The following is a 22,608-nucleotide window of genomic DNA, read 5'->3' on the forward strand; positions in this document are numbered from 1 at the left end:
ATGCTGGTGTATATAGAAGGATTTAGTACATTTATGGAGTAATTTTAAGTGAAAGCATTTGAATAGTGTTTAACTTTTCTCTACTACTGATAAACTTAGGCTGGGTTTTATGTTTTGATATTGATGACTTCTTGATATTTGGTGATTTACTGTTGAGAGCCTAACCTCTACCAGGAAATAAGTAGATCTTAGCTATGTTGACACTTTTGATAAATTCATGGATTCCCAGAGAACATGTTTACTTTTGCTTTGATCTAATGAATACATACAAATTAGACTCATGAAACATTTCACATCTAAATATTTTAGTGTATATTATTTAAAGATAAGGACTTTTAAATGACCACAATACCATTATCATGATATTTCCAGTATCGTTAGTAGTTCCATAATATCATTAAGTACCTAGTCAGTGTTCAGATTTCCAGTAGTGAGCAGATATTTTTCACTGCCCTTAGAAACTCTTAAATAAGAGAGCAAAATAGAACTGTAGTTATGAAACAGAAGTCTGTTAATTTGCCCGTTTGTTGAGATGACACACGTGTAAACTCAGCCCAAAATCAAAGGAGCGTGCTTTTTCTCAGAACAGTTAAACTGGTCTTATCATCATATAAAAGATATATTTAAAACCTTGTATTTGATTCTTGGTAAATGAAGAACGAGAATAAACACAAATCATTATTAGTTCTACTTCATAATATGAAATACTTGTTTAATCAAGAGAAGAATCAGCAATGGCAGAACATTGGATTGGCCAAAACATCCATGTGGGTGGTTTTTTTTTTTTTGGTAAGATCTTTTTGGTCAACCCCATATTTAGTTAGTGTGATACATAGGTGATTGAAAAGTACATTTGTTGATTTTTGCTGACTTTAATACCTGCTACTAAAAGCACCTGGCTTCTTTGTTTAATAACTAATTTTCTCTTTTTCAGAGCTACTGCTTTTCATCTTAAAAAAAAAAAAAAACACTTACATTTTTAAAAATTGGGAGGTAATTGGGTACTGGTTAGATTTTTTTCTTTAAGAAACTTTTCTGGGTTCTTCCCAGTTACTTTGTGAAGTTTGGAGCAGGGTTGGTCATTCATTTCATATTTCTATAATCATTTTATTATTTTTTTCATATTTATAAGGCCTGAACCTCATTTTGATGAGAGAAGGGTTAAAGAGAAACCTCAGCGTCTCTTCCAGAAAAGAATCATTAATAAATCTTTTAAAGTTCTGAAGGTCCTGTTTGATGCAGAGTATTTGCAGAGTACTATTTCTTTTGCATGTTCTTCCTCAAGTACTCTGTCTATACACCAGCATGATTATTGCTTCTTGTCTTCATAGGAACAAGCATTAAAAATATTATTCTCTAATATATTTATAATTTTTTAAACTTCTTGTTCAGACTCCTCGGAGACAGAAAAAACTCTTCTGTCGCTACCATGATGGAAACCGGAACCCTAAGTTTATTCTGGCTCCAGCCAAACAGGAGGATGAGTGGGACAAGCCTCGTATTATCCGCTTCCATGATATTATTTCTGATGCAGAAATTGAAATTGTTAAAGATCTAGCAAAACCAAGGGTAAATAATTTTTTCCTTTTTTTCTCTCCTCAATTTACTTGTGTTTCAGCTTTTCCTTTATAAGATTATAAAAATGATAATTGACATGACAATAACCCCATAGATAGTTTTAGATATTACTGTTGCAAACTAATGGAATTAACTAAGCTCTACTTACACCAGTTTTTCTCTTTTTGTTATCAACACATATTACATACTTTGTATGTAACCTTGCAACTAGGTTTTAAGCACTGAATTATGAAAATCATAGATGATATTTTTATTCACACTTAACAGATTTGTGTTTCAGCATTTTCCTGAAAAAATTTCTGTGTACTTTGGAGCCCTTTAATCTCAGAGACTAATCAAAGGCCAACTTTTTATATATAACTTCTATAGTTTTATCTGAAATAATACTTGAAGTATTTTTATTCCTGTCTAGGTACATTATTACTTGGAGAATATCATTGGGCACGAACATCTTGCTAATCTGAAATAATGACATCATCGTTTTCTGGCTTCAGCCTACATCATTTATCTTAATAAGAAAGAATTTATTATAAACACAATCCTATAAGCTTTAGAGTTTAGCATAGAAATTCATCTTTAGTGAGCAAGAATGACCTTTATGCTCTTGCCTTTTTCCCCATCAGCTTGTTCTTAAAATCTGTTTGGTCTTATTGACAGCAAAATACAAACTATGATTATTTTCATAAAAAGGCTGTTAAGTAAACACTAGAAATATTTTTGCTCACTTACTATATAGGAACTGGAAAATTTTTCTGTAAAGGTCCAGATAGTAAATCTTTTTAGGTTTTGCAGGCTGTACAGTCTATTATAACTACTCACCTCTGCTGTTGTAATGCAAAAGCAGTCATAGAAAATACATAACGAGTATGGCTATATTCCAGTAAAACTTGTATTTCTAGAAGCAAGTGGGAGATGAATTCAGCCCATGGACCATAGTTTGCTGTTCCTTGTCTGGATATCTATACTGCAGAATAAACTTGAAATCAGAATGTTTGTTGCTGTTAAGTTTTACTACTTTTCCAAATGAGTACTTTTTGTTTTTTTATTAAAGATTATGAGCTTCTCTGGTGGCTCAGATGGTAAAGAATTTGCCTGCAATGCAGGAGACTCAGGTTCAATCCCTGGGCCAAGAGGATCTCCTGGAGAAGGGCATGGCATCCCACTCCAGTATTTTAAATGAAAAGACTTGTCTAATATGTATGGGTGTTGTCCAAGGGAGCTCTTATAAATTTTTTAAAGAGATAAAAGATAGTGATGTCCTATTCTGTCATTTTTTTTTTGGATTTTAGTCTATTATTTGTGTCAGTAAACCAAAATTATTGTGGTAGAATATTAATCAAGAATTCATTTCTGCTTGGAGACTGTCTTATATCTCTGAGTTTGGAGACCTCAGTCTTAAAAGGAATGCCTCAATTAGGTTATTTGATCAAAAAATACAATGACAAGGAAAATTTTATATTCTTGTTAACCTCCAAACCATCTTTCATTTTTAGAAAAAAGTTTAAAATCACTATCTTGGCTGACATCTCTTTCTGTGTTTTTTTTTTTTTAAATAACATGAGTTCTTTTCATCAATCTTTGTGCTCAGTCTAAGATTATTTCACTATTTATTTGAAATACATGAGCAAATATCTTGAAGGAAGAAAAGATTGACCTTGAAGCTGATTTTTTCTTTTTATTTTTTTATTGAAGGATAATTGCTTTACAGAATTTTGTTGTTTTCTGTCAAATCTCACGATGAATCAGCCATAGGTATATATATATGCCTTCCCTTTTGAACCTCCTTCCCATCTCCCACACCATCCCACCCCTCTAGACTGATACAGAGCCCCTGTTTTAGTTTCCTGAGCCATACAGCAAATTCCCATTGGCTATCTATTTTACATATGGTCGTGTAAGTTTCTTCCGTACGTCTCATCCTCTCCTCCCATCTCCCCATGTTCATAAGTCTATTCTCTATGTCTGTTTCTCCATTTCTGCCCTGTAAATAAAATCTTCAGAACGATTTTTCTAGATTGCATATATATGTGTTAGAATATGATATTTATCTTTCTCTTTCTGACTCACTTCACACTGTATGATAGGTTCTAGGTTCATCCACCTCATCAGAATTGACTCAGATGTGTTCCTTTTTAATGGCTGAATAATATTCCATTGTGTATATGTACACAATGTACACACACATATGTACCACAACTTCTTTATCCATTCATCTGTCGATGGACATCTAGGTTGCTTCCATGTTCTAGCTATTGTAAATAGTGCTGCAATTAACAATGGGATACATGTGTATTTTTCAGTTTTGGTTTCCTCAGGGTATATGCCTAGGATTAGGATTGCTGGGTCATATGGGTGGTTTTATTCCTAGTTTTTTAAGGAATCTCCATACCATCTTCCATAGTGGCTGTATCAATTTATATTCCCACCAACAGTACAAGAACATTCCCTTTTATCCACACCCTCTTCAGCATTTATTGTCTGTAGACTTTTTGATGATGGCCATTCTGACCGGTGTGAGGTGATATCTCATCATAGTTTTGATTTGCATTTCTCTAATAATGAGTGATGTTGAACATCTTTTCATATGTTTGTTAGCCATCTGTATGTCATCTTTGGAGAAATGTCTGTTTAGGTCTTTTTCCCACTTTTGGATTGGGTTGTTTGTTTTTCTGGCATTGAGTTGTATGAGCTGCTTGTATATTTTGGAAATTAATCCTTCATCAGGATTAATTTGGTATTATTTTCTCCTGTTCTGAGGGTTGTCTTTTCACCTTGCTTATAGTTTCCTTTGCTGTGCAAAAGCTTTTAAGTTTAATCAGGTCCCACTTGTTTACTTTTGTTTTTATTTCCATTACTCTAGGAGGTGGGTCATAGAGGATCTTGCTTTGATTTATGTCCTTGAGTGTTCTGCCTATGTTTTCCTCTAAGAGTTTTATAGTTTCTGGTCTTACATAAAATCTTTAATCCATTTTTAGTTTATCTTTGTGTATGGTATTAGGAAGTGTTCTAATTTCATTCTTTTACATGTAGCTGCCCCGTTTTCCCAGCACCATTTATTGAAGAGGGTGTCTTTGCCCCATTGTATATTCATGCCTCCTTTGTCAAAAATAAGGTACCCATAGGTGCATTGGTTTATTTCAGGGCTTTCTATCTTGTTTCATTGGTCTGTATTTCTGTTTTTGTGCCAGTACCTTACTGTCTTGATGACTGTAGCTTTGTAGTATAATCTGAAGTCAGGAAGGTTGATTCCTCCAGCTCCATTTTTTTTCTCAAGACTGCTTTGGCTATTCAGGGTCTTCTGTGTTTCCATAAGGATTGTGAAATTTTTTGTTCTAGTTTTGTGGAAAATGCCATTGGTAATTTGATAGGGATCACATTGAATCTGTAGATTGCATTTGGTAGTATAGTCATTTTTACAATATTGATTCTTCCTGCCCAGGAACATGGAATATCTCTCCATCTGTTTATGTTGTCTTTCTTTCATCAATGTCTTACAATTTTCTGTGTACAGTTCTTTTGTCTCCTTAGGTAGGTTTATTCCTAGATATTTAATTCTTTTTGTTGCAATGGTGAATGGGATTGATCCCTTAATTTCTCTTTCTGATTTTTCATTGTTAGTATATATAAATGCAAGTGATTTCTGTGTATTGATATTGTGTCCTGTAACTTTGCTAAATTCACTGATTAGGTCTAGTAATTTTCTGATACTATCTATAGTGTTTTCTATGTACAGAACCATGTCATCTGCAAACATTGAGAGCTTTACTTCTGTTCTGATCTGGATGCCTTATTTCTTTTTCTTCTCTGATTGCTGTAGCTAGGACTTCTAGAACTATGTTGAATAATAGTGGTGAAAGTGGACACCCTTGTCTTGTTCCTTGTCTTAGGGTGAGTGATTTCAGTTTTTCAACACTGCAAATAGTGTTTGCTATAGACTTATCATATATGGCCTTTACTATGTTGAGGTGGATTCCTTCTGTGCCCATTTTTTGAAGAGTTTTAATCATAAATGGGTGCTGATTTTTGTCAAAGGCTTTTTCTGCATTTATTGAGATTATCATATAGTTTTTATCTTTCAATTTGTTAATATGGTATATCACATTGATAGATTTGCATATATTGAAGAATCCTTGCATTACTGAAATAAACCCAACTTGATCATGAACTTTTGGATGTATTGGTGAATTCTGTTTGCTAAAATTTTGTTGAGGATTTTTGCATCTATGTTCATCAGTGATATTGGCCTGTAGTTTTCTTTTTCTTTTTTCTTTTTTTTTGTAGTTTTCTTTTTTGTGTGATGTCCTTGTCTGGTTTTGGTATCAGAGTGATGGTGGCCTAGTAGAATGAGTTTGGAGGTGTTCCTTCCTCTGCAATTTTTTGCAGGTTTTAGAAGGATAGGCATTAGCTCTTCTCTAAATGTGTGATAGAATTCTCCTGTGAAGCTGTCTGATCCTGGGCTTTTGTTTTTTGGGAGATTTTTGATCACAGCTTCCATTTCAGTGCTTGTAATTGGATTGTTGATAATTTTTATTTCTTCTTGGTTCAGTCGTGGAAGATTGAACTTTTCTAAGAATCCGTCCATTTCTTCCAGGTTATCCATTTTATTGCCATATAGTTGTTCATAATGGTCTCTTATAATCCTTTGTATTTCTATAGTGTCCATTGTAACCTCTCCTTTTTCGTTCTTAGTTTTGTTGGTTTGAGTCTTCTCTTTTTTTCTTGATGAGTCTGGCTAAAGTTTTGTCAGTTTTATCTTCTCAAAGAACCAGCTTTTAGTTTTATTAATCTTTACTATTGTTTCTTTCATTTCTTTTTCATTTATTTCTTCTCAGATCTTTATGATTTCTTTCCTTCTACTAATTTGGTGTTTTTTGGTTCTTTTTCTAGCCATTTTAGGTGTAAAGTTAGGTTGTCTATTCGATGTTTTTCTTGTTTCTTGAAGTAGGATTGTATTGCTATAAATTTCCCTCTTAGAACTACTCTTGCTGCATCTCATAGGTTTTGAGTTGTCATGTTTTCATTGTCATTTGTTTCTAGAAATTTTTTTGATTTCCCTTTAGATTTCTTCAGCAACCTATTGGTTATTTAGAAGTGTGTTGTTTAATCTCCATGTGTTTGTGTTTCTTACAGTTTCTTTTTCTTGTAATTGATACCTAAGTCTCATAGTGTTGTGGTCGGAGAAGATGCTTGATACTATTTCAGTTTTCTTAAATTTACTGAAGCTTGATTTGTGATCCAAGATGTGGTCTGTCCTGGAGAATGTTCCATGTGGACCTGAGAAGAAGGTGTATTCTTCTGCATTTGGATGGAATGTCCCGAAAGTATTGATGAGATTCATCACATCTAATATATCATTTAAAACTTGTCTTTCCTTATTAATTTTCTGTTTTGATGACCTGTTCATTGGTGTGAGTGGGGTGTTAAAGTCTCCTATTATTGTGTTACTGTAGGGTTCTCCTTTTGTGTCTGTTATTGTTTGTCTTATGTATTGAGGTGCTCCTATGTTGGGTGTGTAGATATTTACAGTTGTTATGTCTTCCTCTTGTTTGATCCCTTTATCATTATGTAGTGTCCTTCCTTATCTCTTGTAATATTCTCTAAGGTCTATTTTTTCTGATATGAGGATTGCTCCTTCAGCTTCCTTTGCTTCCTATTTTCATGGAATATATTTTCCCATCCCCTCACTTTCAGTATGTGTCTTTAGGTGTGAAGTGGGTTTCTTGTAGACAGCATATATATGGGTCTTGCTTTTGTATCCATTCAGCTAGTCTTTGTCTTTTGGTTGGAGCATTTAATCCATTTACATTTAAAGTAATTATTGATATATATGTTCCTATTGCCATTTTCTTAATTGTTTGGAGTTGATTTTGTAGATCTTTTTCCTTCTCTTGGTTTTTTGACTATTAAGTCTGTTTAACATTTGTTGTGAAGCTGGTTTGGTGGTACTGAATTCTCTTTAACTCTTGCTTGTCTGGAAAGCTTTTTATTTCTCCATCAGTTTTGAATGAGATCCTTGCTGGGTACAGTAATCTTGGTTGTAGATTTTTCCCTTTCAGTACTTAAAATATATCCTGCCATTCCCTTCTGGCCTGCAGAGTTCCTGCTGAAAGATCAGCTGTTAAGCATATGGGGTTTCCTTTGTATGATACTTGTTGCTTCTTCCTTGCTGCTTTTAATGTTCTTTCTTTGTGTTTAGTCTTTGTTAGCTTGATTAGTATGTGTCTTGGCATGTTTCACCTTGGGTTTATCCTGTATGGGACTCTTTGAGCCTCTTGGACTTGATTGACTATTTCCTTTTCCATGTTGGGGAAATTTTCAACTATAATCTCTTCAAAAATTTTCTGATACACTTTCATTTTCTCTTCTTCTTCTGGGACCCCTATCATTCAAATGTTGGTGCTTTTGATATTGTCCCAGAGGTCTCTGAGACTATCCTCAGTTTTTTTTTTTGTTGTTCTTACTTTATTCTGCTCTTCAAAAGTTATTTCCACCATTTTATCTTCCAGCTCACTGATTCATTCTTCTGCTTCAGATATTCTGCTATTGATTCCTTCCAGAGTATTTTTAATTTCAGTAATTGTCTCATTTGTCTCTGAATGTTTATTCTTTAATTCTTCTAGGTCTTTGTTAATTGATTCTTGCAGTTTCTCCATTTTGTTTTCAAGGTTTTTGATCATCTTTACTATCATTATTCTGAGTTTTCAGGGAGTTTGCCTGTTTCCTCTTCATTTATTTGGGCTTCTGTATTTCTAATTTGTTCCTTCATTTGTGTAGTATTTCTCTGCCTTTTCTTTTTTTTTTTTTTTTTAACTTATTGTGATTGAGATCTCCTTTTCCCAACTTCAAGGCTGAATTGTTTCTTCCTTTTGGTCTGCCCTCCTAAGGTTGGTCCAGTGGTTTGTGTAAGCTTCATATAGGGTGAGATTTGTGCTGAGTTTTTGTTTGTTTTTCCTGTGATGGGCTAGGCTGAGTGAGGTGGTGATCCTGTCTGCTGATGATTGGGTTTGTATTTTTGTTTTGTTTGTTGTTTAGATGAGGCATCCTGCACAGGGCACTGCAGGTGGTTAGGTGATGCCAGCTCTTGTATTCAAGTGGTTTCCACTGTGTGAGTTCTCACTATTTGACACTCTCTAGGGTTAGTTCTCGGGGAAGGCAATGGCACCCCACTCCAGTACTCTTGCCTGGAAAGTCCCATGGATGAAGGAGCCTGGTGGGCTACAGTCCATGGGGTCACTAGGAGTCAGACACGACTGAGCGACTTCACTTTCACTTTTCACTTTCATGAATTGGAGAAGGAAATGACAACCCACTCCAGTGTTCTTGCCTAGAGAATCCCAGGGACGGGGGAGCCTGGTGGGCTGCCGTCTGTGGGGTTGCACAGAGTCAGACACGACTGAAGCGACTTAGTAGTAGTAGGGTTAGTTCTCTGGTAGTCTAGGGTCTTGGAGTCAGTGCTCCCACCCCATAGGCTCAGGGCTTGCTCTTGGGATTTGTGTGGCTCTGTAGATTCTTTTCCTCTGGTCGGGTTCTCCTGTTCACCCTCAGCTGGTATTCTGCATGCACTTCTGTGTCTGAAGGTGTGCTCCTGATTTATCCATGGAGAAAGATGTACTCCCTGTCCACCTACTCCGCCATCTTCTCTTCCAACTGATTTTGAACATTAGCTTTGCAAGCATTTCCATCACTGAAAAAAATTAAAACAAAAGTTTGTAATGAGTTATTGAATGCATATAACGATTCTTATAACTATAAATTAACTTCAAATTTTATAAATTTCTTTTCCTATTTCACATCCTGTAACCTTTCAAAGAAATTTAATTCCCAGTCTGTTTTGTGTACACTCCATTCATGCAAAAAAAATTTTTTTTTAATATAAAAAATTTAAAAGTCAACTGGCTTTCAAGGCTCAACACAGGTGACTGGAAGTCTATGGAGTTATTTTCTCTTTTTAGCCTCCTTTGTGTAAAAATCCCAGATTTCTGACTGATTGGATAAATGTGATTCATTTTTTTTTGTTTTGTAATGCACCTATTTTGATGGTTGGCTTCACAGCTGAGGCGAGCCACCATTTCAAACCCAATAACAGGAGACTTGGAGACGGTACATTACAGAATTAGCAAAAGGTAAGAGATGTGTATGCTGCATATTTTGCCCTCTAATGAGTCTTTTGTACATCCTACAGGAATTATTCATTTAAGGGAAGTAGGTCATTTTCAGTCTCCAGTCAAGTCATCGCCTATTTTTAAGCATGGAAAAACTGCTTTGTGTTTCACAGGTCTTTCTCTTTAACTAGAAGTTCTGTTTTTAATATCTAATTGGTCTATTATTTTTAGGGAGTTAATATGCTTTTCATCTTTCTTCAGGTTAGGAATCAAATCAGGTTAGGCCAGTCCAGGAATTGGCCTAATACTTGTTTTCTTATTCCTTTTTCTTTTTTCTTGCCAAAGACGGAAAAAAAAAAAAAAAAAAAGGCAGCAGCCTGGATTAATCTGGGAGTAGTCTTTGTTTATGTAGTTCTCTCATATTCATAAATATGCTGCAGTGAATTCACATCATTCTTCATGATGATTGTGTTGGCATTTGTTCATGCATCTTATAAAATAACATTGTCATTATGGAGTGATTTGTATTTCTCCTGTTGGAGTTTTTATTTTTAAAAACTTGCTGACTTAAATGTTGGCAATGGAAAGAACAGAGTTATGCTTGAGATCTCAGTCTTCCAAATGCTATTACTTATGAGTTTAGTTGCCTTTTACTTCACTAGAGAGATTTAACAACAGTTATAGCTTGGTGAGAGTTTGTAAAAATGAATTTAAAGAGACTACTAATTATTCTTTTTTCAAATAATTCGAAGAACATTAAACTTCTAGATCTGAGAAAGAACCTGTGAAACCCAGTGCTATAAATCATTTACATACAGCTTCAAATGATTTTTAAAAAAAAGTGAAAGGACAATCTGCAACAAAAATCTGTCAACCCATTTTTTTCTTGATTTGGAAGTGGCTTTTCTTATCGCCACTTTTCTAAACGTTTCTGCTGATTTGAAACCATTGCCTACCATCCAGACCAATCTGAACCCTTCCAATCACCTGTGGCTTGGCAAAACAAAACAAAAGCCCCAAATTGCCTGCTACGTGAGTAAGCCCTTGTCCTTTCTCTTTTTTTGTAGCTGAGCCGAGCTACAGTACATGACCCTGAGACTGGAAAATTGACCACAGCCCAGTACAGAGTATCTAAGAGGTAAGGGAGTGATGGGAAGAATTTTAGTCATATTTGGACTATTTTCTTTCTTGTGAGTCTAGTTTTCATAAAACCCATCTTATGGTTTCTAAGACCTCGGCTATTAGGCATAGGTATTTGATAACTGTGCGTGACTTTTCATGATGGACATGGTTATGGGGAAGTTGATAGAGGTTTTTCAAAGTGACTTGCTAGGTTTTAAAAAGCCTGCTGAGATAGCCCACACCCTACCTGGTAAGTGAATTTGTGTTCTCACGTTAAAGTAACAGACATTCCCAGAGACTCTTCATAGAACAAGGCCTAATTTAATTTGTAGTAAAGCAGGGGCTTAAAAATCTCAGGGTGACTCAGTAGCTATAGGTAGTGAGAGTGACACCTTGAAAGATTACCTAAAAAGTCCTCTGTAAGTCAGTTGGTTTCAAATTCTTTGTTTTTAACAATATTTAAGAGAATCGCCTAAGTTATTGGCTGATAGGTCACTGAAATAATTTTTAATAAAAGGTCACTGTGTAACTTGTAAGTATATATAACTTAATAGAAGCTCACAAAATAAATGATGTTATTTCAACAGAACTCTTTCCATTTACTTATTTGTATAAATAAAGTTTCTCAGCTCTCATGAAAATAGAAGTGTCATTGAGCTGAATTCTGTCTCATTGTAGCAACAAGTAATATTTATTCACATATACTTAATTGAAAATAAGCTTCATCTCCTTAGGAATATTTTAATATATTTTCATTTTTTATATTTGATGATTGTTTAATTATGTTCTTTAGATTGCTATTGTTCAGTCGCTAAGTCATGTCCAGCTCTCTGGAACCCTATGGACTGCAGCATGTCAGGCTTCCCTGTTCTTCACTATCTCCTAAAATTTGCTCAAATTCATATCCATTGAGTCAGTGATGGTATCTCACCATCTCATCCTCTGCCGCCTCCTTTTCTTCTTGGCCTCAAATCTTTCCCAGCATCAGGGTCTTTTCCAGTGAGTTGTCTCTTCATATTAGGTGGCCAGAGTGTTGGAGCTTCAGCTTCCAATGAATATTCAGGGTTGATTTCCTTTAGGATTGAGTGATTTGACTTCCTTGTTGTCCAAGGGACTCTCAAGAGTCTTCTCCAGCACCACAGTTTGAAAGCATTATAATAACCCATTCTAGGAGACATGTTTTTTGTTTTTTTTTTTTGAACAGTTAGGCCTTTATGTTATAGGAAATTTATATTTTTATCAGTTTATGTAAATATTTTGTTGTGGAGAAGTATAATGTGATGAATAAAAGACTTTAAATCATAAAAATATATCCCTCTTGGAGAGGGCTTCTCAGGCTCAGCACTATTGACATTTTGGATCAGATGATTGTTGTTTGTTGACTGACCTGAGGCTTGTAGGATATTTAGCAGCATCTCTAGTGGCTGCTGAGTGCCAGCACCCTTCTGTCACCAGTTGTGACAATAAAAAATGTCTTCAGACATTGCCACATGTCCCCTGGTAGGCAAAATTTCCACCACCATCCCTGGGAATTCTACCTCCTACCCCTGTTAAGAACCAATGTTTTAAGATAGGAATGGAATGAAAATGCATGTTCAAGGGAAAAAAGGGAAGACTGATGTAAAATTTTCAAGCATTTAAAAAATGCTTCATTCATGTATTTTCTTAAGTGGATGATGATGGGCATAAAATCATCATGGTATTTAGAGTTCACTGGATAAATAAATAATCATTTTTCAGAAATTACCACTGTTTTCAGTATGACAGAATTAAATTTTTTTAAACTCTTGGGATGAAAAGTTTCATTTGTCAGCTAAAAATTGTGCAAAGGAGTACATAGATTTTAACAACTAATTTAGGAGGCAGTCAAACAAAAACTAGCACTGCTCTGTAAGTCATAGCAGAAGTGCTATAAAGACTATACAGAACGCATTGATTTGTTTTCTTAATTACTTTTTTAAGGCAAAGCTTTATGTTCTTTATGTATTAACCTTCAGTATCCACGCACACATATTCTGGTATACTAACTGTCTGTCCTATACCGCTAGCTATCCCCTTACCTCTAATCACATTCCTGCAATGTGATTTTGATGTTTGTTAACACTAATACAAGGTAAGGATTTGCAGTAAATAATTTGGATAGACATGTTAAACCATGATTGTAATGCTTCTGTACATTGTATAATAATTAACCTTCATTTGAAGTTAAGTAAGCTAATTTTCCATTTATAGAACCTTTTTGTGTCTAAAAAATGAACTCATCTATCTTTAAAAAAATAACTAAGTCCATTATATATTTTATCAGAGATTATTACATGGTTTTAGGCTTTTTCTTTAACTGTCATAAAGGTAGTAAGTATCTAAATTCTCCAGATTTGGATGTTTTTAGGAAGCATTTAAAAAAAAATTTTATGAACTTAGTGTTTTCAAAGTAATTTTTGGAAATTTTCTATATATACAGTGGACTTTTTGACAAAATATTCAGCCCACAGAGTCACTGGACTCTTACCAAAAGTCAAATTACTTTTGGAAAGGTGATCCAAACCTTTTTTTCCTCTCTTTGGAGCTAAATATTTCTAAACATTTTGAGCTTATTTTTGAAAATACTGTAATTTCATAGCTCTGGATTTTTGAGAAAGGCACAGCCATACTTTATATTATATTTAACAGTAGAAGATACTTAGCCAGTAACATTAGACACATTGAAAGACTGAGTAACACCACAGTAAATTCACACAGACTTGGCAAAGAATGCAGTATGAGTGTGTGTTTGTGTTCAAAACAACCTAGTAAAAAAAGAATTCCATAGCACAGTGGTTTTCATTTTTACTCTAAAGGAAAATATTTCATCAGCCCTTTAAAAAATAAAATCTTAATGTGAGAGGTCTTAACAGTTAAGGAAGGAATTTGCTCCTTGAAATGTCCAATACATTTTATATTTTAACAAATAAAAAGTTTTTACTATTTTGAAAATTTAATATCTATTGAGTCATTTTCTACCCATCACTGTAAATCTGAAATTTGGAGATTTCACAAGTGAAATAAATGAGTGTTTTATGTTTCCTTCATATTTTATTGCTGGAGAAGGAAATGGCAACCCACTCTGGTATTCATGCCTGGAAAATCCCATGGACTGAGGACCCTGGTAGGCTACAGTCCATGGGGTCACAAAGAGTCGGACACGACTGAGTGACTTCACTTTCATATTTTATACCTCTGAAGAAGGCATCTCCAATGCAAAAATAGCAGAAAAAGTTTGTGTACTGATGTCAGTTAAAGAGGTCCCCTTTTCTCTGGGAACATCTGTATTTTGAAAGAGTCAGAAGGGAATTTCAAATATCTGTATTCTGAGACATTTCTAAGTGATTGCATCACCATCTGTGGAAGAAAAAATATGTTCATCTTCTAGCAAATAGAATTTTCTTTGGGCAGAGTATGTGTAGAAATCCATTACTGTTTAAAAAACAAAATATTTACTTTATTGACTACCTGTGAACTTTTGGCAAATCATTTTTTGTCTTTCCAGTATTAAAAAAAAACAAAACACCCTAAAATTTTACTGTGTGTGTGTGTGCTCTGCTGTGTCTGACTCTTTGCAACCTCGTGGACTGTAGCCGCCAGGCTCCTCTCTCCATGAAATTTTCCAGGCAAGAATACTGGAATGGGTTGCCATTTCCTCTTCCAGGGGATCTTCCCAACTCAGGGATTGAACCTGTCTCCTGCATTGGCAGGCAGATTCTTTACCACCACTCCACCTCACCTTGTTACTGGAGAAGCTAATAGTTTGGCTAAATCAGAGTAATGGAATTTTAGTTTTTAAGAGATACATTCAGTTATAGGTGGTACAGTGATAAAGGAATCCATTTGTCAATGCAGGAGATACAAGAAACACAGGTTTAATCCCTGGGTTGGGAAGATCCCCTGGAGAAGGAAATGGTAACCCACTCCAGTATTCTTGCCTAGAAAATCTCATGGACAGAGGAGCCTGGCAAGCTATAGTCCGTGGGGTCACAAAGAGTTGGATACAGTTGAGTGAGCACACATACGCACGTACACACATTCAGATGTATACTCTGAGAAGACAGTTATGTGAGTTTGTAAGTCCAGTTAAAGTAATATATGCAAATAAACAGTTTATTGAGTGTGGTAGAAAAAGCTTCTTTAATTCTGATGTAATCAATATCACTTCTTGGAAGTGATTTCATTTTTTACTTTGAAGTACAGATGTCCTATAATGTATTTTATTATGCTTAGGATTTAATTTACCCCATGTTAAAAAGGAGCAAATGGAGTGTAAAAATGTATTAATATTTTTACAGTTTAGAGGCCAGTGTAGATAGCTTTGAGTGATACCAAATTTTTTTTAATTGGCATAGCTTGTAATAATAACATCCTCTTCTATTGGCTATAACAGTCGTTCTCAGATAGAGATAAATGGATAGATCCAGATGGATCTATAGTGTTATTGTATAATTGACCCACTGAGAACCAAAGGGACTGGATAAATTCCAGCTCTAGATGTTTAGCCTTTCTTTATTAATTGTGAAGCACTTATGGAAGAGTTATTGAAAGTTTTGCCCTCTGTAACTGGCACTTTGGGCCCTGAATTATATTTTGCCTTTGCAAAAAAATCACATAGTGGTATGCAGATTACATTAATCATGTTTTCTTTTGGCAGTTTTGTGACAGTCTTAATCTTCCCTTGTGGTTCAGCGGGTAAAGAATCTGCCTGCAATGCAGGAGACCTGGGTTTGATCCCTGGGTTGGGAAGATCCCCTGGAAAAGGGAAAGGCTACCCACTCCAGTATTCTGGACTGGAGAATTCCACGAACTGTACAATCCTTGGGGTTGCAAAGAGTTGGACATGACTGAGTGACTTTCACTTAAAAACCTCCAAAGTGGTGGTGTTTTTTTACTTTAAGCATGCATTCCTTAGTATTAGAAATATAGTCATGTAACTTGAGACTGTTTCTTCTTACTTAAATAAAGCATTCCAGTGATATGTTTTAAAGTATATAGTAAAAGGATAATGAACTTTTTTTAATAGCAGAAACTCATTAGAAATGACAAAAATGTTAATGTTACTCTGCATGTACAACTTAACTCTCAGGTTCCTGTCATTAAGACCAAAAGAAATATATTTTGGGTTATCTAACTGTTAATGGAAAAAGGACACATAAAAAGAGTTCTGTTTTTTTCCTAGTGCTAAACTATGTTTTGTGGAAAAAACACTTTATAACTTAGTTGACATTTTCAATTATAATTGTACAAAAGATAAAGAATGTTCTTCAAATGATTTTTTGCAGGTTACAGTAAATGCTATAATTTTACATTCTAACTCAGTTAAAGCACTGAGTACTAGAAGAATGTTGATATCTGATTATTTCATTTAATGTAGGAGTAAGACTTCTAGATCCTAAAGAACAGACAGTTAACATATTACAGTATCACTGTCTTGTTATTTTTAGTAGTGTTAAAACAACTCAGCTAATTTCAACTATCCAATAAGTCTACAATAATGTTCCTGAAGACAGATTAGCAGAAATGCTTTTAAGGATGGGGTGAATAAAATGTTTTAAATGTGTTCTCCAGCTTAGGAGAATCTTACTGTATTTTGGAGAGGTTTCATATAAAAGTCACATTAAGTGAAGTAACCTCCTATGTAGGTAGAACTCATTTTCCTCTCCAGTGACTATAGCAGTTTCTTTTAAAGCTGTGGTTATCAGTGACTGTCTGTCATCTAAGGCTTAATTTCTAAGCCTTCTATTAAGATAGTTTATGATATAGCGAGAAGTGCAAATTAAAACTTTTAAAAAATTTAAACAATTAAAGTATTTTTGCCTCTAAGATTGTCAAAGATTAAAAATATTGATACTGTCAAGGATTTTATGAAATGGGCACTCATAAACAGTTGATAGAAGTATAAGTCACAAATATTTTTGGAGGGCAATTTGATATCATTTATCAAAATGTAAAACTCATGTAGTATTTCCACATCTAGGAAATTATCCTACAGAGATATTTACAGAAGTATGCAAAATGCATACAGAAATTTGTTACAATATTGTTTGTAATAGAGAAAAATTAGGAACAACCTTTTTTAACCAGTGCTTTATTGACAGACCTTTGTGGTCATCTTGGAATTAAAGATAATTTTAATATTAAAAATAAAAAGCAGTAATTTTAAAAAGGTGACAAATTGAAATGTAAAGTGGTATAGTTGCTGTGGAAAACAGGCTGGCAGTTCCTCACAAAGTCAAACATGGGATTATGATATGATCTAGAAATGCCACTTCTAGGTATATATCCCCCAAATTGAAAAGAGGTCTCAAACCGATTACTTGTACATCCATGTTCATAACAGCCTTATTCATGATACTCAACAGGTAGAGGCAATTCAAGCATCTATTAGTGGATGAATGGATAAATAAAATGTGCTATAAACAAATTATGGACTGTATTCAGCCTTTAGAAGGATTGAAATTCTGATACATGCTGTAACATGGATGAACTTTGAGGATATTATATTAAGTGAAATAAGCCAGGCACAAAAGGACAAATATGGTATGATTCCACTTACAGGAGGTATCTAGAATAGGCAAATTCATAGACAAAAAGTGGACTAGAGGTTACCCAGGACTGGGAGGAGAAGGAAATGGCAAATTGTTGTTTCAGAGTATACAGAATTTCAGTGTGGGATGGAGAAAAAGGTTTGGAAATACAGAGTGGTGATGCTTGTGCAACTTTGTGAATGTATTTAACACCCCTGAATTGCACTCTTAAAAGTGGTTAAAATGGTTAATTTTATGTTGTATATTTTTTACCACAATAATTTTTTTAAAAATGAGGTAGCATTATGTGTATTAACTGGGAAATATGTCAGAAGTATTTTTAGGGGGAAAAAAGTATATGTGTATATTAAGGTGTAAGGTTGAAGGGTGGGTTTTTTGTTTTTTTTTAATTCTCTCAGTAAGTTTGTTTACACACAGGGAAAAGCTATTGAGAGGATATATATCTATTTGTTAGTAGTGTTTTGAGACTAGGAAAGGGACTTCATATACTTTTATACTCTTCAAAATTTTTATAATAAATATTTCTTTTAAAAATAGCTTTATTGAGGGACTTGCCTTGCAGTCCAGTGGTTAAGACTTCGAGCTCCCAATCCAGGAGGCATGGGTTCAGCCCCTGGTTGGAGAACTAAGATCCTGCAAGCTGCTTGGTGTCCCCCCAAAACAGCTTTATTGAACTATATACCATACATTTCACCCATTTGAAGTGTATAAGTCAGTGGTTTTTAGTATAGAGAATTGTGCCTCCATCACCACAATTAATTTTAGAACATTTTCATTACCCCAAAGGGAAGGTTTACACTCCTCAGCCATAACTACCCAATCCTTAATCCCCTACCTGCCCCAACCCTGGGCAACCACTAATCTACTTTCTCTTTTTAATGGATTTGCCTATCCTGAATATTTTGTGTAAATGGAATCATAAACGTGACCTTTTAGTGTCTGGCTTCTTTTGCTTAGCATGTTTTCAGGGTATGTTGAGCAATATTCTTTTGTATAGATATGCCACATTTTATCTATCTTTTGATAGATATTTGGGTTATTTCTACTTTTTGGCTATTATGAATAATGCTGTTCTGAAATTCAAGTCTTTTGAAATACAGCTTATTTTGATGATGTCCTGTTTGTTCTTGTTTCTACTTTTGGGGGCATAGCTAAAACAATGACTAAGGTCACAGAGGTACACATTGTGTTTTTTTCCAAAAAGTTTTGTAATTTTAGCTCTTATATTTAGATCTTTAATCCCTTCTGAGTTAATTTTTTTTTTATTATAATGTGAATGAGGTAGGGGGTTCATCTTCTTTCTTTTGCACATGGCTTTATCCTGTATCCCAGAACCATTTGTTGACTATAACAATTTGTTATAGTCTTGTTAAGTAAACAACCATATTATAATGTTGACTATAACAAGCTTTTACAATTCTAAAACCATAAAGTGAAAGATTAGACTGATAGTTTGCTAAAATGGTAAAAGTGAAGGTGTTCTTGATAACAGGAGTCTTCAGGCTAAAGAGTTAGTAAGCAAGGAATACCTGGAGAATGCATGAGCGAGGAGAAGAGTTTCAAGAGGGATGAACATTGTGAAACTTTACTAAAAGCCCAAATAACTGAGAAAAATCAGAAAATCTTGTTAGATTTAATAACAGTAGGATTATGGGTGATGTTAGCAAGAGCAGTTTCGATGGAGTGATAGAGATTAAATCTAGATTGGAATGGTTTGAGAAGTGAGGAGTCTGTGAAAAGGTTGACCTGAAGAGGGAGGAGAAAGAAGGTGGTAGCTGGAGAGAGAAAGAATTGAGGAAAAGAATTTGAAATTTTTGCTTATTTGTTTAATGGCAGAGTCTTAAGCGCTGTTAAAAGCTGTGGGAGGAATTACTGAGAATGGATGTTGATTATGTGAGAGAGAGAAGGGCTAATCAATGATTCATGATTCCTGAAATGGCAGGAGATAATAGAATCTAAGGCAAAGGATTGGCCTTAGATAATGGAGAGAAATCTCCTCTTGGAACTGGAATGAACTAGAATGAACTGTGTATCAGGAACAGATTGTATGGTTTCTGTTTTGTCTTCTAAGTAGGAGATATGTTGTCCACTGAGTGAAGGGGAAGTCATGGGTAGGCTGGCCTTCAGAATAAAGGAGAGGGTAAGGCCCACTTAGAGTTAGCGTTCGTGAATTTTTAGTGGAATGTATTTGCCTTATTTCATTATTTTCTCCAGTAGAATTTGGTAATACAGGTATAAGCTTGGAGAAAAGAAATTCATTCAGGATTGTCTTTTTGCCAGAGAGTTGAATTTAGGCTTTTATCAAGAATGCTGTTGAAGGACTTCCCTGGTGGTCCAATGGATGCCACGCTTCCATTGCAGGTGGCATGAGTTCAGTCCCTGTTTGGGAAACTAAGATCTTGCAGCCATGGCACTACTAAAAAAAACTGCTGATGCTGTAGAAATGATGGACCATAGCTTGATGAGAGAAGTGAAGAAAGAAAAAGTCTGTTAGACGGGAAAAAAGCCTACATAAAGGAGAGGGTTGAATTTTGTAGTACCATTTTATTTAACTATAGTTTCCATACCATAAAATTCATCCTTTTAAAGTGTACAGTTCAGTGGTTTTCAGTCTTTTTAGCTGTGCAGTCATCACCATTATCTAATTCCAGAACATTTTCACCACCCAAAAGGAAATCCTGTACCCATTAGCAACCATTCCTAATTCCCCCTTCCCCTGGCAACCACTAATCTATTGTCTATAGATTTACCTGGACATTTCATGTAAATAGAATCACAATGTGTGACCTTTTCTGTCTGATTTATCTTTAACATAATGGTTTCAAGGTTCATCCATGTTGTGGTATGTATCAGTACTTCCTTTTCATGACACAATAATCCATCTTATGGATATATCACATTTTATGTATCTGTCCATCAGTTGATGGACATTTGGATTATTTCCACTTTTTTGCCATTAACAATGCTACTGTGAACATTTGTGCACAAGTTTTGGTATGAACACACATTTTAATTTCTCTTGGATATACATACTGAGGCATGGAATTACTAGGTCACTCTATGTTTAACAATTTGAGGAACTGCCAAAGTGTTTTCCAGAGTACTGCACTAGTTTACATTCCTACCAGTAATATATGAGGGTTCTGATTACTTCACATCATCACCAACACTTGTTGTTGTCCATCTTTTTGATTATAGCCATCCTACTGTGTGTGCTGGGTATCTTTTAAAAACTTTTTCATTTATACAATCAGTACATGAATTATTTTCCTTATAAAGTATTAGCATTATATAAATCAAGCTAAAATCCCTAACCTCCACCCTGGCCAGTTCCTATACCTTACCTAGAAGGGACAGTTGTTTTCAGTTTTACGTATATATTTGTTTGGTATATATATACTTTTCAAAATTAACAAGAAATTCTCAGTGTAGATAGTCCTTTATAGCCTTCTTACATTAACCCACCTGTTTTCATGAAAACTCTGTAATAAATGATATTAATTTTTTCCCTTTCCAACCTCCAGCTGTTGAATGTAACATCCTTTAACATCAGTAAAAACCATATCAAAGAAGCAAATCAACTAAGTGGTTATAGATAACGCCATAATATTATGGCTGTATATTATGGCTTTTAAAATGGCCTTTATGTATTGAAATTTAATCAGTAAAACTAGTATGTTCTTCATGTTTTTAGTGCCTGGCTGTCTGGCTATGAAAACCCTGTGGTGTCGCGAATTAATATGAGAATCCAAGATCTAACAGGACTAGATGTCTCCACAGCAGAGGAGTTACAGGTAGGTAATCCCGTTATTCTTAAACTTCTTCAAAAGATGCTGCACATAGAGAACTCTGCTCAATGTTATGTGGCAGCCTGGATGGGAGGGGAGTTTGGGTGAGAATGGATACATGTATATGCATGGCTGAGTCCCTTTGCTATCCATCTCAACTTATCACAACAGTATTAATTGGCTATACTCCAATACAAAATAAAAAGTTAAAAAAATTTTTTTTAAAAAGATGCTTCAGATGAGATTTTTCTGTCACTGTACAGACAGTATTCAATTCGCAATATACTTTGTGACTGTAAAAGTGAATATATAGTGAAACCATGTACACCGATCTTAATAATCAGTGGGAAAACTTGAAATTGTCCTAAGACCTTTAAAATTTTTTCTCAAAACATTAAAAACTCTTACTGTTGAGTATAAATTTCTAGGGAAATGAAAAATATGTAATACTAATATTAGTACACTGTTTTGCATAAATAATTTTTTCTTTCTGTTTTCTATTCATCTACCATAAAATTTACCTGGTTTTAGTATTCACATGGTTGTACATCATCACCACTATTTTCATCACATCAAAAGAAACTCCATTTAAGTAATAACTCTCCATTCCCCTGCTCTAGTGCGCCTGGCAACTGCTTCTCTACTTTCTATGAATTTGCCTATTCTAGATATTTCATATAAATGGAGTAATACAATATGTGGTTTGGTATATTTGGGTTATTTCACTTAACAATGTTTTTAAGCTATATATTTGTTGTAGCATGAATCAGCACTTCATGCTTTTTCTTGTCTGAATAATACTCTCTTGTTGGATATACCGCATTTTATTTATCAGTTGAAGAACATTTGTTTCCACTCTTTGTATATTATGACTAAACATTTGTCTACAAATATTTGAACAGACAACATTTAAATTCCTCTTGGGTACATATCTACTTAAGGAAGTGTGCTGCGTCATGTGTTATCTTTAATATTTGAGGAGCTGACAAACTGTTTTCCCAAATGGCCAAGTGCTTTTATGATCCCACTGGCAATGTACAGGGTTCCATTTTTGTCACATCTTTGCCAACACCTGTTCTTGCCCATTTTTTAAAATTAAGGTTATTCTAATATGTTTGAAATGCTATTTCATTATGGTTTTTATTTGCATTTCTCTGGAAAACCACTAGACCATTCAGGTATGACCTAAATCAAATCCCTTATGATTATACAGTGGAAGTGAGAAATAGATATAAGGGACTAGATCTGATAGAGTGCCTGATGAACTGTGGATGGAGGTTCGTGACATTGTACAGGAGACAGGGATCAAGGCCATCCCCGAGAAAAAGAAATGCGAAAAAGCAAAATGGATATCTGAGGAGGCCTTACAAATAGCTGTGAAAAGAAGAGAAGCGAAAACCAAAGGAAAAAAGGAAAGATACACCCATTTGAATGCCGAGTTCCAAA

General features: G+C 34.7%; 1 protein-coding gene across 3 annotated transcripts in view; it reads left to right on the forward strand.

Moving 5' to 3' along the window:
* The window catches only part of P4HA1 (prolyl 4-hydroxylase subunit alpha 1), a 94,197-nt gene that overhangs the window by 52,959 nt on the left and 18,630 nt on the right, over positions 1-22,608 (forward strand). For 2 of the 3 annotated variants that reach the window (XM_068982951.1, XM_068982953.1), the window contains exons 8-10: positions 1,393-1,569; positions 10,748-10,818; positions 21,069-21,168. In XM_068982951.1, coding sequence (XP_068839052.1) covers positions 1,393-1,569; positions 10,748-10,818; positions 21,069-21,168 — 348 coding nt within the window. Of the gene's footprint in view, positions 1-1,392; positions 1,570-9,630; positions 9,702-10,747; positions 10,819-21,068; positions 21,169-22,608 lie in introns of all 3 variants that reach the window. The other variant, XM_068982952.1, reaches the window with a different exon arrangement.

Source organism: Capricornis sumatraensis, chromosome 10, assembly GCF_032405125.1.
Source record: "Capricornis sumatraensis isolate serow.1 chromosome 10, serow.2, whole genome shotgun sequence".
Lineage (NCBI taxonomy): Eukaryota > Metazoa > Chordata > Mammalia > Artiodactyla > Bovidae > Capricornis > Capricornis sumatraensis.